This window comes from Toxotes jaculatrix, chromosome 22 (assembly GCF_017976425.1).
Source record: "Toxotes jaculatrix isolate fToxJac2 chromosome 22, fToxJac2.pri, whole genome shotgun sequence".
NCBI classification, from domain to species: domain Eukaryota; kingdom Metazoa; phylum Chordata; class Actinopteri; family Toxotidae; genus Toxotes; species Toxotes jaculatrix.
Window position 1 is genome coordinate 4,880,350 of NC_054415.1, and position 16,186 is coordinate 4,896,535.

Genomic DNA, 16,186 nt, shown 5'->3' on the forward strand with positions numbered 1-16,186 from the left:
TTTACCAGAGTCATAATCTAGGAGGATATTTCTACTTTTAGTTTAGTGAATCATATATATACTACATTCTGTTCTCCACCAGTGGTCACATGACTTTGTTTGGGAACATATAGAATAGGAGCGGAGACGGTGCAATTTTAACTCCAGCAACATAATTCCTTTCCTGTAGTTAAAAAGAGAAGTATATTTGGAAAAGTGCCAGATGAATGAGACTGCCATATCATGATTGCCCTGAACGTAGTGAAGGTAGGTTTATGCTTAAAAAGTCACCTGCTTGTTACCACAGCTCTTGCAATATTGTCTGGAACATGATATAAACATCTATATGTTTGAATGAAAGCGTGATGTTGTGACCGCAGTGTTTGCATGACTGGATCTGATATTTTGGTCATGGCTGTGGGCAGCACTGGAGGAGTTTAGGAATGTGTGACCACAGGGCCCTTTGGCCCCACAGTTGCATGTCTTCCTCCCTTGTCTGGGTACGAAGACATGGACCATCACATCCCTGAACGTCTCCTCCAGGTCCACTGTGTGACAAACCGCAGCGGACAGCCACCCACTCACACACTGGAAAATGACAACCCTCAGAATGGCTGTTGCTCTCTTAGAAGTGCAGTAAAAACGGAGCGATTTCCCTTTCACTGCACTTCAGAGGGAGCCATGATTGCTTCCGCCCTGAGTGTGGGCGTCTGGGCGGCTGAGGACATGTCAGGTTCATGTCAATCAGCAGGTCAGATGCCTGTACCTCTGTGATCTGAGGCCCTGAAGCTTTAGACTCCTTCTGCCATCTGCTGGCCTGCTGGCTGCATGGCTGAACTCACTCAGGGACATCAGTGACACTTCATGACCTGCAAGTGGAGAAACAAAAATGTCTTCACAAAGTTAACACTTAAGTGATTTTTCATTATTTTATCCGTCCAATCCATTTAAAATATTTATGATGATGTTTAAAATGTGCTAAAACTGGCCAGAGCAGTATATTTCTATGTGCATTTGAGACTGAGACTAAATGTATTCTTGACACGACAGTTGATATGTTGTATCTGTAAGTACTCCCTTAATATAGTACTTTGACCTCTCAATATACTGTATAGGTTGAATAATGAAAATGCATTCTTTGCCTTTTTAAAACATCAAAATCTGCAAACATATTTTTAAGTGAGAGATGTTTTTTTTTTTTTTGTTTTTGTTTTTGTTTTTTTACTGGCAGGAGAAAATATTTACTTTGAAGAACAGAGAGCACAGAGACACCAGGTGGCAGGTAACATGTTGTCCCCTACATTCATTTAAAGAAATAAATACTGTCATGAGGTAATCTGAGTTAACCATCTATGTAAAGCAGAGCCTAACTGGTTATTGGAATTTTGAGGCTGATACTGATATTGAGATTTATGAGTTTTAAAAATCCAGAAGCAGTATGTCAGTAGATTAAAAAGAAAGAAAAGAAAAAGAATATAACTACTTATCATTTATATAATTACATATACATAGAATTTTCAAAATCCCATTTTAGCCGTTTATTCATCAAACCGAAGCTACACCAAGGTATTTCACAGAAGCAGATTCGACAAATTTTTCTTTTTCAGCACCTATTGATTTATTGTGTTGTTTGAAGACTCAGCTATTTAACCATTTTATGTGTCAGTATTTTTATATTATATGTTTATATGTTTCAGTATATTATATTTTTAAGGACAGATAAGGATATGATATATCGCCTCCCCTTTTCAAACGAATCTGCTGCCGGCGTGCATCAGATTGGTCAACAAACGTCACTTCCGGTCGGTTCAGGCGGGCTGGTTGAAAGCGCAGGGTCGCTGCTTCTGTGGACTGATGTGTAACAGCACTAACGATATTTAGATACTTTAACTTTATAGCTTTATTCGCTATAACAGATATATTTTACTCGCTGAATTGCCGGAAGCATGTTTACTTTTAAAACTATCGGCAGCGAAAGCTAGGTTAGCGTCGCCTGCTAGCAAACTTAGCTTCTGTTGTCACTGGAGATATTGTTCTAGCAGCTAATGTATCGTTAATGTGGTCATTGTTAGTTGGATAAGAAGTGTTATCACCTCTTTAATCTTACAAACTATGGACCGACCGCCGAGGTTTGTAAACCTTTTGCTTCAGCGCTAATTCAAAGTACCGGTTTCCCTGCTGTTGTAAACGTATGTTGAATGCTAACACGTTGTTTGTTGTTGACGCACAGGAAGACAAAATCTGTGAATTATTGTGAAGACAAGGACTTTGATGATGGTGAGTTAAGTTTGACAGCCAGACCAGACTATAGCAATACTTTTTTGTGTAGGATTTCGGTGGTTTGGTGTTTTGTGGGCGGAAACAAATATGTTCTCCCATAGCATTTCACTAAAGTGTTGTCAGGCATCACAGCTGAGTACTAGGAATATTTCGTATAAATACTTTATATTTAAATGTCCTGTAATTCCTAATGTTCGTGGTTGTTATGCATACATAAACAGACTCAGTACTCTTTCACCACCAACATATCTCCATGTTCCGTCTTTATGCTGAGGCAGATGAGGACTTTGCCTGTGTGAAGGCACCACCCAGCAAAAAGGCCAGGGAGGATGCGAAACAACAGGAGCACAAGAAATTGTCAATCAAGATCTCCAGTCAAGAGAACAGCTCACAGTCCACACTGAGCCAGAAGAACAGGTGGGTCACAAATGAAAGTGAAACAGTAAAACATATATGTAATAAAATGGTTAGATGATGACCAGCTTAGAGTGAGAGAGAAGGACAAAATGTTGTTGGCTTATGAACAATGCAGTCAGTCTTTTGTTGAAAGCTCACTTTTTTCTCAATAGAAGACCCTTGGATCAGAAGTTGCTTGAACGAGATCTCGAGGCAGCCATTACGCTTTCCCTGCTCAATAATGCAGAGGTGACAAAGGACCCGTTACCCATCAGTAAAGGTATGCTGTGTGTTTTAAAATGTAGTTTTAATTGCATAGTATTGAGGTGTTCTCAGCTTATATTTTTTCTGTTAAATTTCTTTAGGAGATATCAAGGTTAAACTTCCAGTAGATGAAAACACAGATCCCTCTTCACTGTGCCTGTCGAACTGTAGTGTGGATGGTGCAATTTTGGGTAAATCTTCCTGCCTCAGTTGTCTGATATATGTAGAAAAAGTATGAAAAGTTTCTGAAGTGTTACGATTTGTTTTCTTCAGGCCTGGATGAAATCACATCAGAGAAAGGGTTGCCTGCCCCATCCAAACAGAGAAAGGCTGCCACTGAGGAAAAGAGGAAAATACTCAAGGAAGAAGATGACGACTATCAACCCAAAGTGACACCAGGTTATCACTTTTTCATCCTTCCTTAAGCAGGTGGTTTCTGTTTTCTTACCATTTTTTTTGTGTCATTAAAATAACCATAATGCCACTCCAGATTCAGACAGTGATGAAGATTTCAGTGAACCAGATGAGAGCGAAGAGGAGGAATTCACTGTGAAGAAAGTCAGCAAAACGAAAAACAAGGAGAAAGCCACCAAGAGCGAAAAGACCAAATCGACTCCTGCTTCCAAAAAAGAAAAGCAACCATCAAAGACGTCAAAGTCTAAATCTCAGGCATCAGGTGTGTTCTTGGGATTCATCAAAGAAAATTCAGCTTTTGGCTGTAACTGTAATTGTAAACAGTTCAGATGGATTATTATGACAATTGCTTTGTTTCACAGCAGCTTCCACACCAGTGAGAAGTCCTCCAACAGCCAAGCTTGCACCTAAAAGACCTGCTTCATCCTCCACAGTTTCTACATCTAAACATGCACTATCTCTGAGTCCAGCAGGGGGCAGAATACCCAAGTGGAACCCACCAGGTGCAGTATGAGTGAACAATGGCTATGATACATGTAAACCATCAGAGGCATTTACAGTATGCGGCACTAAACTGAACTCTAAAGTTAGTACCTTTTCCTTCCCAGCTCAAATTGGTAAAAGTCCCTCCTTGCCCCAGAATCCATCAGTGAAGTCTCCAAGTCAGGGTCTGCGACTCGGACTTTCTCGTCTTGTCAGAGTCAAACCTCTTCACCCCAGTGTTGCAAGTCACTGATTGAACTGATCATCTGTCCATGTTTGTGTCAGAGAAGTCCAGGTCTTGTTGTCCTTTTAGCTGTATCACTTCTTTTAAAAGTTGCTTGTAAATATTCATTTCTATTTTTCTTGATTTGTACTACAGCTTGATGTATTTTCACATGATTCTTTCAGCTTTGGTTACTCACGTGTGTCACATGTATGACCAAAGCTGAAAGATCTATCATTGATCTGTCATTTTTCCTTCAGTAAAAAGGTCCGGGATCAGTGATAGGGTTTTCACTTGTGGACTCTGGCGATATTAATCATAGATGAATGCGTCTGCCTTGTCATCCTCCCCATGTCAGTTCACATCTCATCTGAAGAACTGACGTTGGTATGTGCCACATGTGGAAAAGTGTCAGTTGTCCCTTTTTTAAAAATTGTTCGTGTTCTTATTTTAACTTGTAATTCTACCATTCAAAACAGAATTTTCTACATTTTTCCAACTGTGTGCAAGAATTGTATATTGTGTACATAAATCTATACAATAAAATTTAAAGGCAGTTTAATGTTGTATGCTCTGTCACCACACCAGGAGGTATTACATACTCTACATTTTAAAATGCGTGTGAGCTGCTGACGAGACAAATGACAGTGTCTTACAGTAACAGAGAGGCAGAATAATGAATGGAATTGGCTGCTATACTGTGCATCAAAAGTTTTTGGCTTGCTGTGGTTTCCAGTTTGCCATGATTTGTCTCAGACACATTTTTCCTGTTCACAGAATAACAGATAACCTAAAAACAATGTAAAAACCGTCTCATCTTCTTTGTCTTCATATTTTAGGCAGACATGAAAGTGGTTTCAGTTTCCTTATCCAACTCTCAGCAAGAAAGTGAATAATCGTATATCCCAAAACATCGAAGTGTTGTTTTAGGAGACGTTCGGAGCTTTGTTAAATGCTTTTGCTTTTGGTATTGTCATAGCTGCTTTTTCACAGGGAAGGATTGTGATCTCAGATTACAGATTATCAGCCTAGATCTTCTTTTGTTAGTGATTTGATAGGGTCTTTTATCATGTATAATATCCTCTCTGGCTCTTCGTGTCTTTTTTATATACAGTATTTTGCACACAAAAGGTAACACTGGAAACTCTGTGTCTGAAAAGACAAAGAGACTTTATGGATATACAAATTTAGGTTTGCCAAGTACATTTATCCATCTGTCCTTTTTGTATTTACGTTTACAAAAAGAAAGGATGGCTGAGGACACTACAGAAGAGATGAAGATGATGATGGCAGTGTTTATATTTACACTCGTCTCCCCCATTCAGACGTTACTGCTGCTCTATGAGGGCAGTCACCGCAGGTCCCTCCTACCACTTAACCAATTAGTCCCGTCCAATCAGCGTCCAGTTTGAGCCGTGCCAAAAGTCAGTCGCACCTGTTGCCCATGTGCCAATCAAATCCATGTGACCAGGGAGGAGAGGGCTCAGCCAATAGCAGGGCAGAATCTTATGTCAGTGCGGCTTATAAGGCGTCGAGATGACGCTGGCTTGAGTGTCCCGTGGAGTACGGGATCCCTCGGAGACGTTCTACTCTGTCCAAGCTCTATTTCTGGTAAGTTGCTCGAACTGAACTTGTTACCTGTAGACAGAAGAAGCCTGTGTGTTCATGTTTAGCGGGTTATTTGTCTCTGTACTTTCCGGTGTACAGTGAAATCTATGGCTGAGAGCAGAGAGACGATTCAAGCCTAGTGGAGCTGGAACGTCGGCGGGGCGCCGAGACAGGCGGTTCACGTGTCCGGAGCAATCCAGAGGCAAAGTGGCCGACGTGGAGGACAGGTTAGGCCCACGCAGAACGTTTAAAATGCCAAGCTTGAATTGATTTGTGACCAGAGGCTAACACGTTTGAATATGTGCTGGGTTTCTGCAGGACGGACGAAGGGATTCAGCGGAGCAGCCGAGACCATTTGGGAGAATGCACCGCGCTTGGCTTCGCTCATCGGCTCTACACTTATGCGTGAGTGAATGAATGAATGAATGAGTGAGTGAAGGAGAGAGAGATTTGAGTGTTGGAAGTGCAGGCATTATGTTTTTAGCTCGGTTGAGATGGGCTTTATAACCAGTATAGCCGCTTTGGAGTTTGGACTGGCCAAGTGTTGGAGAGGCTTAGTTGTGGGTGGCGCTCGGTTGCTGTTGCTGGGCCGTTTCCTCAGTGTTGTCAGTATGTGGAAGCATATATGCAGTTGTGATCCGGACACAACTGTGTATATGTGGAAGCCTGTCGATAGATGGTGTGGGCAGCATGGGTTAAGTTGCATGTCGTGTTGTCATGTGTAATTGTGGGTAGTTGGGTAGCGTGGATGGCCCTGGGGTTGGTGTAGGGTGTGTTCAGCAGTGTGGATGAGGCCATGGCCAGTGGGGAGCCCTCAGCTGCACCTTGAAGTGTTGCTGAATGTTTAAAATTCCAGGTTTAATAGCCAAAGCGTGCGTGTGCGTGTGCGTGTGCGTGTGTGTGTGTGTGTGTGCCTTCTCTGCAGGAAAGATGAGCTGCTCTAGAGGATCATCAGAGGGTAAGAGAAAGCATGTATGTCAACATTGCTCAGTGTTTCTACTCTTAAACATGTATTTGTTTTTGTGCCTTTAGCAGGTAGCTGCATCTGGCTGAGTGGGACTCCAGCTTGGATGAGGCCATGGCCAGTGTGGAGCCCAGGTATGCCTCCTGCTGCATGTGGAAGTGTTGTAAGATGTTTCAACTTCCAGGGTTTGACTTTCCTAGTACATATGGCTAATGCTGAGTGTGTTTCTTGGTGTGTTCTGCAGGATGGAGGAGCTGCTGATCCAGAGAACCATGAGTATGCGTGTTTGCCAATACTGGTCAATGTTTCTACACCGAAGGATTAATTTGTGTACACTCCCCAGCAACTGTGTGTGTACTGCATTGGAGTGGATGAGCTGGGGGGGAAAAAATACCTCAAGGACTCATCAGTTGCAATGGTCACATGACTGCAGCTCTGTTGCAAAATCTTTAAAAAAAAAAAAAAAAAAAAAAAAGAGTTTTGATCAGATTAGTATCTAAAGTCAGTTTTTATTTTTTGGTATTTTTTTTTTTTTTTTGCTGCAGGTGGGTGGAGCTGATCCAGAGGACCCTTTGAGATCAGGTGTATGAAGGCCACATTGTGCAGTTTCTACCAGCATGCATTCATCCATCCATGTCTGTGAGTGTGAGAATGTGTCTATTTAAAATCAGAAAGGAGGAGTGTCTGCTTTTGTCTTTAATGCACTTTAGATGGGGTTTAGTTCAGTTCTGGCCCCTGCTGCAGCTGGAAGTGAAGCAAATTAGAAATTCAAGGACTGACTTGATTAGCATCCAAAACCAATATTTTTGTTTTTTCAACAGGAGGGAGGAGCTGAGTGAGAGGACCATTTGAGACCAGGTGAGCAAGAGCCACATTGTAGTCTTCCTACACTTATGCATGCACTAATTTTACACTTTGAGTGTGAGTGTTGTAGGTGTATGTGGGGTGGAGCCAGTGAAGGTGCTGCTGGTGAGGATAGAGCGCCATCCTGTGTAAGTGAGGGACATACTGTGGCTGTTGTGTTTTGTCAGAGCTCTTTGTGGTAAGTGAATTTAAAAAAAAAAACAAAAAAAAAACTCAAGGGCCATTTCAAAGGTGGTTTGTGTGCTGATGCTTCCTGTTTCTGTCTCTTGCAGGATGGCAGAGCTTATTTGGAGTGCTATGAGAGACCAGGTGAGATGTTGCCTGTCTGTTAACATTTAGTGTTTCTACACATATGCATGCATTAATTTCTGTGTAGTGGGAGGGGCATTTGTCTACAACTCAGTTTAGATGGGCTTTGTTCTGTATCCAGGTGCATTGGAGTTTGAGTCTGGCTGAGTATTGTCAAGGCTTAGTTGTGGATGGATTCAATGTGTGCGAAAAGCATTGGGGTCAGAGTAGGTTTAGAGTTTGTGGTTGTCAGTGTCTGTAGGTGGAAGCATATATGCAGTTGTGATCCGGACACAACTGTGTATATATGGAAGCCTATGGGCAGATAGTATTGGAAGTCTGGACACAACTGTGTATATGTGGAAGCCTATGGGCAGATAGTATTGGAAGTGTGAAGCTCAGTGTTGTCAGGCTTAGTTGTGGCTATTGGTCAGTGTAGGTTTTGTGTGTGTTAGATGCATTTGGCTCTTCATGTAGAGGCTGTCAATAGTTAAAATACTGTTGATTGAGCTGTGTGGCTAGGTGTTTAGGTGCTGTGCTTGGGCCTGTAGGTGTGTGGCTGTGTTTAGCAGGTTGATGAAGATTGGCATGGAGGAGGTCAAAGTGGAGCTCAGGTAGGCCTCCTGCTGCATCTGGAGGTTTTCTGAAGTGTTTAAAAATGCAATATTAGACTATTTCTTTGTTCCTGTGACTCCTGTTTAATTTCTTTGTGCATTGTGCAGGATGGAGCAGCTGATCAAGAGGACCATGAGAGACCAAGGTAAGAGCAAGCATTTTGGTCCACATTGCTCAGTCTTTCTTTCTTTTTTTTTTTCCTTTTTTTTTTTTTTTTTTTTTTTTTTTTTTGTTAAATATTTAAGGGTTCATTTGTTTCACTGTCGCTTTTTGTGTTCAATTTAGGAAGCGTTGGATGAGAGGCAGTTGGTGTCCTGGGCTGTGACGAGGAAAAATTTTATAGAGCTTTGTCTCCTGTTGGGGTTGTGGAGGGTGTTTACAAATAAAGGCTTGATTTGTACCCAATGGCAGTTGTCTGGTGTTTGTTTATTTTTTTTTTTCCCCCCTTATTTTGGCTGTGCTTATTGTGTGATGTACAAACTGATTTCAAGGCTGCATGGAATTTGGAGAATATATATAGATAGAGATACTATATTAATCCCTGTGGGTAAATTCCAGAATGTGACTGGCTCCACACTTTAGGTTAACATTTCAACATTAGGTTTAGGACTTTGACTTAATTCTTTGTTTAAATGGCTAGTGTCATCTGTGAGGACTGTCAGTGTAGATGTAGTTTTAATATTTTGAGTTGTAGGTAACAGAAAATTTTTAGACAAATAGTTAATATGAAGATGAAACAGTGTAGACTGTGCTGTGTGGATGCCAGGTTCTCAGGCTTTAAACTGAGATGTTAGATGTACCACTTGACAGATTTACAAACTCTTGGTTTTAAACAGACAAAACCTATGTTAGAGAGCTGTATGCCTTGGCTGTTGACCTGTGGGGTCTGGGTGCCATAGTCTAAGAGTTTAAACTGTGAGTTGTTGGATGCAATAGTAATACTTAAGGGTAACCGTTAGCTGTACCACTTTGACTTTAGGCATGCATTAAATAAGTAGATGTGTGTTTAATAGTTGGCTTGTTTGGTATAACCACTTGTATGTTAGAGTTTGGCACTGTGACGTTTAGACTGTGGTGTGTGGATGCCAGGCTAAGTTTAAACAGAGATGTGATAGTGACAGATGTTTGGTGTTTTTTCACATATCCATTAATGCATAGGTGTCAAACCTTATCCACAAAGGGCCGGTGTGGCTGCAAGTTTTTGTTCCAACCAAGAAGCAGCACGCCAGACTTGACTCATTTAATCAACTGATCTCAGTCTTCAGGCAGCTGATTGTTCAAACTATGTGCTCTCGATTCGTTGGAACAAAAACCTGCAGCCACACGGCCCCTTGTGGAACAGGTTTGACACCTCTGCATTAATGTGTCTGTTTTTCCAGTTGTATGTGGCTAAGTAGGGCTCCAGCTTGGATGAGGCCATATCTAAGGTGGAGCTCTGGTATGCCCCCTGCTGTATGTGAAAGTGTAGCAGAATGTTCAAAACAGGTTTGACTGTTTGTACCTGTATCTGATGTAGAGTGTGTTTGTCCTGTGTAGGATGGAGAAGGTGATCCAGAGGACCATGAGAAACAAGGTGAGAGCAAGCATGTTTCTCAGTGTTTCTTCAGATATGCATGCATAAATTTCTCTCTGTGTGTTGGTAGTGTAGGCTTGTCTTCAACTCAGTTTAGATGGGCTTTTTTCTGTGTCCAGGTCCATTGGAGTTTCGGTTTGGTTGAGTATTGTCAAGGCTTAGTTGTAGATGGATTCAGTGCATGTGAAAAGCCTTGGGGTCGATTTAGGTTTAGAGTGTTTGTGGTTTTGTCAGTGTTGTCTGTAGGTGGAAGCATATATGCAGCTGTGATCCGGACACAACTGTGTATATGTGGAAGCCTATGGGCAGATAGTGTTGGAAGTGCAGTCTAAAGTGTGTAGCTGAGTGTTGTCAGGCTTAGTTGTGGTTATTTAGTGTAGGTTTAGTTTGTGTCTCACTGTCTCCGTTTCTGTTTTCAATTCAGAAGTGTTGGGTCAGAGGCAGTTGGTGTGTGTCCTGGGCCATGAAGAGGAAGAATTGCATCTGGGGCTGTGGGGGGTGTACCCAGTGGCAGTTGTCTGCTTGTCAGTCTTAAGAACAGTCTTAAGAAATAGTCACCGATGCAAACTAAATCCCTACCCCCCCCCCCCCCCCCCACCATTTGGCTGCTCCCTCCATATAATGGCTGCACTTAAGGGAGCGGCCCCTTTTGGACCCAGCCTCATGGGACGCCACTCAGCAATACCAGCGGCACCAGCAGCAACAGCACCCTTTGCACTGGTAACTCAAACAAAACAGAATTAGAGTGAACCATTTAAACAAAGAACTGTACAAAAGTTAACTAAATGTGAGCGCTACAAATAGAACAAATTGTACTGTCAAAAAAGATAGTGTGTATTGTATTAAGTAAATCCCATGTGTTTATTTAGTGTATAATGTGCTTTAAATAAGTGAAAAATTGCGGAAATAAACTAAAGTGTAGGTGCAGAGGGTACTGACATTGCAGTGTGTTGTGTGGTCACAGGTGTGGCAATCACAGCCTCAAAATGTCAAAAAGGTCATTCAGTGGTAAGGCTTAAAAATATGCCAAAAAAAATCATACTTTAGTAAGGCCTCAAAATGTCATAAAAATGGTCATAGTATAGTAAGGCGTCAAAATCGGCCAGAAAAAGTCAAAAAATTTTTTGACCTCAAAATGTCATAAAAAACGTCATAGTATAGTAAGGCGTCAAATTCGGCCAAAAAAAGTCAAAAAATTTTTTGACCTCAAAAAGTCATAAAAAACGTCATAGTATAGTAAGGCGTCAAAATTGGCCAAAAAAAGTCAAAATTTTTTTTGACCTCAAAAAGTCATAAAAAACGTCATAGTATAGTAAGGCGTCAAAATCGACCAAAAAAAGTCAAAAAAATTTTTTGATCTCAAATAGTCATAAAAACGTCATAGTATAGTATGGCGTTTTTTTCGGGCTAAAAAAGTCAAAAAATATTTTTGACCTCAAAAAGTCATAAAAAACGTCATAGTATAGTATGGCGTTTTTTTCGGGCTAAAAAAGTCAAAAATTTTTTTGACCTCAAAAAGTCATAAAAAACGTCATAGTATAGTATGGCGTTTTTTTCGTGCTAAAAAAGTCAAAAAATTTTTTGACCTCAAAAAGTCATAAAAAAACGTCATAGTATAGTAAGGTGACAAAATCGGCCAAAAAAAGTCAAAATTTTTTTTGACCTCAAAAAGTCATAAAAAACGTCATAGTATAGTAAGGCGTCAAAATCGGCCAAAAAAAGTCAAAATTTTTTTTGACCTCAAAAAGTCATAAAAAAAAGTCATAGTATAGTATGGCGTTTTTTTCGGGCTAAAAAAGTCAAAAAAATTTTTGACCTCAAAAAGTCATAAAAAACGTCATAGTATAGTAAGGCGTTTTTTTCGGGCTAAAAAAGTCAAAATTTTTTTTGACCTCAAAAAGTCATAAAAAACGTCATAGTATAGTATGGCGTTTTTTTCGGGCTAAAAAAGTCAAAAAAATTTTTGACCTCAAAAAGTCATGAAAAACGTCATAGTATAGTATGGCGTTTTTTTCGGGCTAAAAAAGTCAAAAAAAATTTTGACCTCAAAATGTCATAAAAAACGTCATAGTATAGTAAGGCGTCAAAATCGGCAAAAAAAAATTAAAATTTTTTTTGACCTCAAAAAGTCATAAAAAACGTCATAGTATAGTAAGGCGTCAAAATCGGCCAAAAAAAGTCAAAAATTTTTTTGACCTCAAAAAGTCATAAAAAACGTCATAGTATAGTATGGCGTTTTTTTCGGGCTAAAAAAGTCAAAAATTTTTTTGACCTCAAAAAGTCATAAAAAACGTCATAGTATAGTAAGGCGTCAAAATCGGCCAAAAAAAGTCAAAAAATTTTTTGACCTCAAAAAGTCATAAAAAACGTCATAGTATAGTATGGCGTTTTTTTCGGGCTAAAAAAGTCAAAAATTTTTTTGACCTCAAAAAGTCATAAAAAACGTCATAGTATAGTATGGCGTTTTTTTTGGGCTAAAAAAGTCAAAAAAAATTTTGACCTCAAAAAGTCATAAAAAAGGTCATAGTATAGTAAGGTGACAAAATCGGCCAAAAAAAGTCAAAATTTTTTTTGACCTCAAAAAGTCATAAAAAACGTCATAGTATAGTAAGGCGTCAAAATCGGCCAAAAAAAGTCAAAAAATTTTTTGACCTCAAAAAGTCATAAAAAACGTCATAGTATAGTATGGCGTTTTTTTCGGGCTAAAAAAGTCAAAATTTTTTTTGACCTCAAAAAGTCATAAAAAACGTCATAGTATAGTAAGGCGTCAAAATCGGCCAAAAAAACTCAAAAATTTTTTTGACCTCAAAAAGTCATAAAAAACGTCATAGTATAGTATGGCGTTTTTTTCGGGCTAAAAAAGTCAAAAAAAATTTTGACCTCAAAAAGTCATAAAAAACGTCATAGTATAGTATGGCGTTTTTTTCGGGCTAAAAAAGTCAAAAAATTTTTTGACCTCAAAAAGTCATAAAAAACGTCATATGGCGTTTTTTTCGGGCTAAAAAAGTCAAAAAATTTTTTGACCTCAAAAAGTCATAAAAAACGTCATAGTATAGTATGGCGTTTTTTTCGGGCTAAAAAAGTCAAAAAATTTTTTGACCTCAAAAAGTCATAAAAAACGTCATAGTATAGTATGGCGTTTTTTTCGGGCTAAAAAAGTCAAAAAATTTTTTGACCTCAAAAAGTCATAAAAAACGTCATAGTATAGTAAGGCGTCAAAATCGGCCAAAAAAACTCAAAATTTTTTTTGACCTCAAAAAGTCATAAAAAACGTCATAGTATAGTATGGCGTTTTTTTCGGGCTAAAAAAGTCAAAAAAATTTTTGACCTCAAAAAGTCATAAAAAACGTCATAGTATAGTATGGCGTTTTTTTCGGGCTAAAAAAGTCAAAATTTTTTTTGACCTCAAAAAGTCATAAAAAACGTCATAGTATAGTAAGGCGTCAAAATCGGCCAAAAAAAGTCAAAAAATTTTTTGACCTCAAAAAGTCATAAAAAACGTCATAGTATAGTATGGCGTTTTTTTCGGGCTAAAAAAGTCAAAAATTTTTTTGACCTCAAAAAGTCATAAAAAACGTCATAGTATAGTATGGCGTTTTTTTTGGGCTAAAAAAGTCAAAAAAAATTTTGACCTCAAAAAGTCATAAAAAAGGTCATAGTATAGTAAGGTGACAAAATCGGCCAAAAAAAGTCAAAATTTTTTTTGACCTCAAAAAGTCATAAAAAACGTCATAGTATAGTAAGGCGTCAAAATCGGCCAAAAAAAGTCAAAAAATTTTTTGACCTCAAAAAGTCATAAAAAACGTCATAGTATAGTATGGCGTTTTTTTCGGGCTAAAAAAGTCAAAATTTTTTTTGACCTCAAAAAGTCATAAAAAACGTCATAGTATAGTAAGGCGTCAAAATCGGCCAAAAAAACTCAAAAATTTTTTTGACCTCAAAAAGTCATAAAAAACGTCATAGTATAGTATGGCGTTTTTTTCGGGCTAAAAAAGTCAAAAAAAATTTTGACCTCAAAAAGTCATAAAAAACGTCATAGTATAGTATGGCGTTTTTTTCGGGCTAAAAAAGTCAAAAAATTTTTTGACCTCAAAAAGTCATAAAAAACGTCATATGGCGTTTTTTTCGGGCTAAAAAAGTCAAAAAAATTTTTGACCTCAAAAAGTCATAAAAAACGTCATAGTATAGTATGGCGTTTTTTTCGGGCTAAAAAAGTCAAAAAATTTTTTGACCTCAAAAAGTCATAAAAAACGTCATAGTATAGTATGGCGTTTTTTTCGGGCTAAAAAAGTCAAAAAATTTTTTGACCTCAAAAAGTCATAAAAAACGTCATAGTATAGTAAGGCGTCAAAATCGGCCAAAAAAACTCAAAATTTTTTTTGACCTCAAAAAGTCATAAAAAACGTCATAGTATAGTATGGCGTTTTTTTCGGGCTAAAAAAGTCAAAAAAATTTTTGACCTCAAAAAGTCATAAAAAACGTCATAGTATAGTATGGCGTTTTTTTCGGGCTAAAAAAGTCAAAATTTTTTTTGACCTCAAAAAGTCATAAAAAACGTCATAGTATAGTATGGCGTTTTTTTCGGGCTAAAAAAGTCAAAAAATTTTTGACCTCAAAAAGTCATAAAAAATGTCATAGTATAGTATGGCGTTTTTTTCGGGCTAAAAAAGTCAATTTTTTTTACCTCAAAAAGTCATAAAAAACGTCATAGTATAGTATGGCGTTTTTTTCGGGCTAAAAAAGTCAACATTTTTTTTGACCTCAAAAAGTCATAAAAAACGTCATAGTATAGTATGGCGTTTTTTTCGGGCTAAAAAAGTCAAAAAAAATTTTGACCTCAAAAAGTCATAAAAAAGGTCATAGTATAGTATGGCGTTTTTTTCGGGCTAAAAAAGTCAAAAATTTTTTTGACCTCAAAAAGTCATAAAAAACGTCATAGTATAGTAAGGCGTCAAAATCGGCCAAAAAAACTCAAAAATTTTTTTGACCTCAAAAAGTCATAAAAAACGTCATAGTATAGTATGGCGTTTTTTTCGGGCTAAAAAAGTCAAAATTTTTTTTGACCTCAAAAAGTCATAAAAAACGTCATAGTATAGTAAGGCGTCAAAATCGGCCAAAAAAACTCAAAATTTTTTTTGACCTCAAAAAGTCATAAAAAACATCATAGTATAGTATGCCGTTTTTTTCGGGCTAAAAAAGTCAAAATTTTTTTTGACCTCAAAAAGTCATAAAAAACGTCATAGTATAGTATGGCGTTTTTTTCGGGCTAAAAAAGTCAAAAAAAATTTTGACCTCAAAAAGTCATAAAAAACGTCATAGTATAGTATGGCGTTTTTTTCGGGCTAAAAAAGTCAAAATTTTTTTTGACCTCAAAAAGTCATAAAAAACGTCATAGTATAGTATGGCGTTTTTTTCGGGCTAAAAAAGTCAAAATTTTTTTTGACCTCAAAAAGTCATAAAAAACGTCATAGTATAGTATGGCGTTTTTTTCGGGCTAAAAAAGTCAAAAAAATTTTTGACCTCAAAAAGTCATAAAAAACGTCATAGTATAGTATGGCGTCAAAATCGGCCAAAAAAACTCAAAAATTTTTTTGACCTCAAAAAGTCATAAAAAACGTCATAGTATAGTATGGCGTTTTTTTCGGGCTAAAAAAGTCAAAAATTTTTTTGACCTCAAAAAGTCATAAAAAACGTCATAGTATAGTATGGCGTTTTTTTCGTGCTAAAAAAGTCAAAAAATTTTTTGACCTCAAAAAGTCATAAAAAAACGTCATAGTATAGTAAGGTGACAAAATCGGCCAAAAAAAGTCAAAATTTTTTTTGACCTCAAAAAGTCATAAAAAACGTCATAGTATAGTAAGGCGTCAAAATCGGCCAAAAAAAGTCAAAATTTTTTTTGACCTCAAAAAGTCATAAAAAAAAGTCATAGTATAGTATGGCGTTTTTTTCGGGCTAAAAAAGTCAAAAAAATTTTTGACCTCAAAAAGTCATAAAAAACGTCATAGTATAGTAAGGCGTTTTTTTCGGGCTAAAAAAGTCAAAATTTTTTTTGACCTCAAAAAGTCATAAAAAACGTCATAGTATAGTATGGCGTTTTTTTCGGGCTAAAAAAGTCAAAAAAAATTTTGACCTCAAAAAGTCATGAAAAACGTCATAGTATAGTATGGCGTTTTTTTCGGGCTAAAAAAGTCAAAAAAAATTTTGACCTCAAAATGTCATAAAAAACGTCATAGTA

The 16,186-nt window shown here is 37.7% G+C and overlaps 1 protein-coding gene across 4 annotated transcripts; it reads left to right on the forward strand.

Annotated features, from left to right (window-relative positions):
- Positions 1–1,752: 1,752 nt before the first annotated feature.
- rad51ap1 (RAD51 associated protein 1) lies at positions 1,753–4,598 on the forward strand. 4 transcript variants are annotated; one of them, XM_041030408.1, is made up of 9 exons: positions 1,753–2,108; positions 2,210–2,256; positions 2,538–2,676; positions 2,832–2,935; positions 3,021–3,110; positions 3,193–3,318; positions 3,410–3,595; positions 3,699–3,836; positions 3,942–4,598. In XM_041030408.1, the coding sequence occupies exons 1-9, from the start codon at positions 2,092–2,094 to the stop codon at positions 4,067–4,069; spliced, it is 975 nt and encodes a 324-aa protein (XP_040886342.1). In that variant the 5' UTR covers positions 1,753–2,091; the 3' UTR covers positions 4,070–4,598. The 4 variants fall into 4 exon arrangements, with proteins under 4 accessions (XP_040886342.1, XP_040886341.1, XP_040886340.1 ...); XM_041030407.1 differs by having other exon boundaries at positions 1,754–2,108; positions 3,696–3,836; XM_041030406.1 differs by having other exon boundaries at positions 1,755–2,108; positions 2,829–2,935.
- The last annotated feature ends 11,588 nt before the right edge of the window (positions 4,599–16,186 follow it).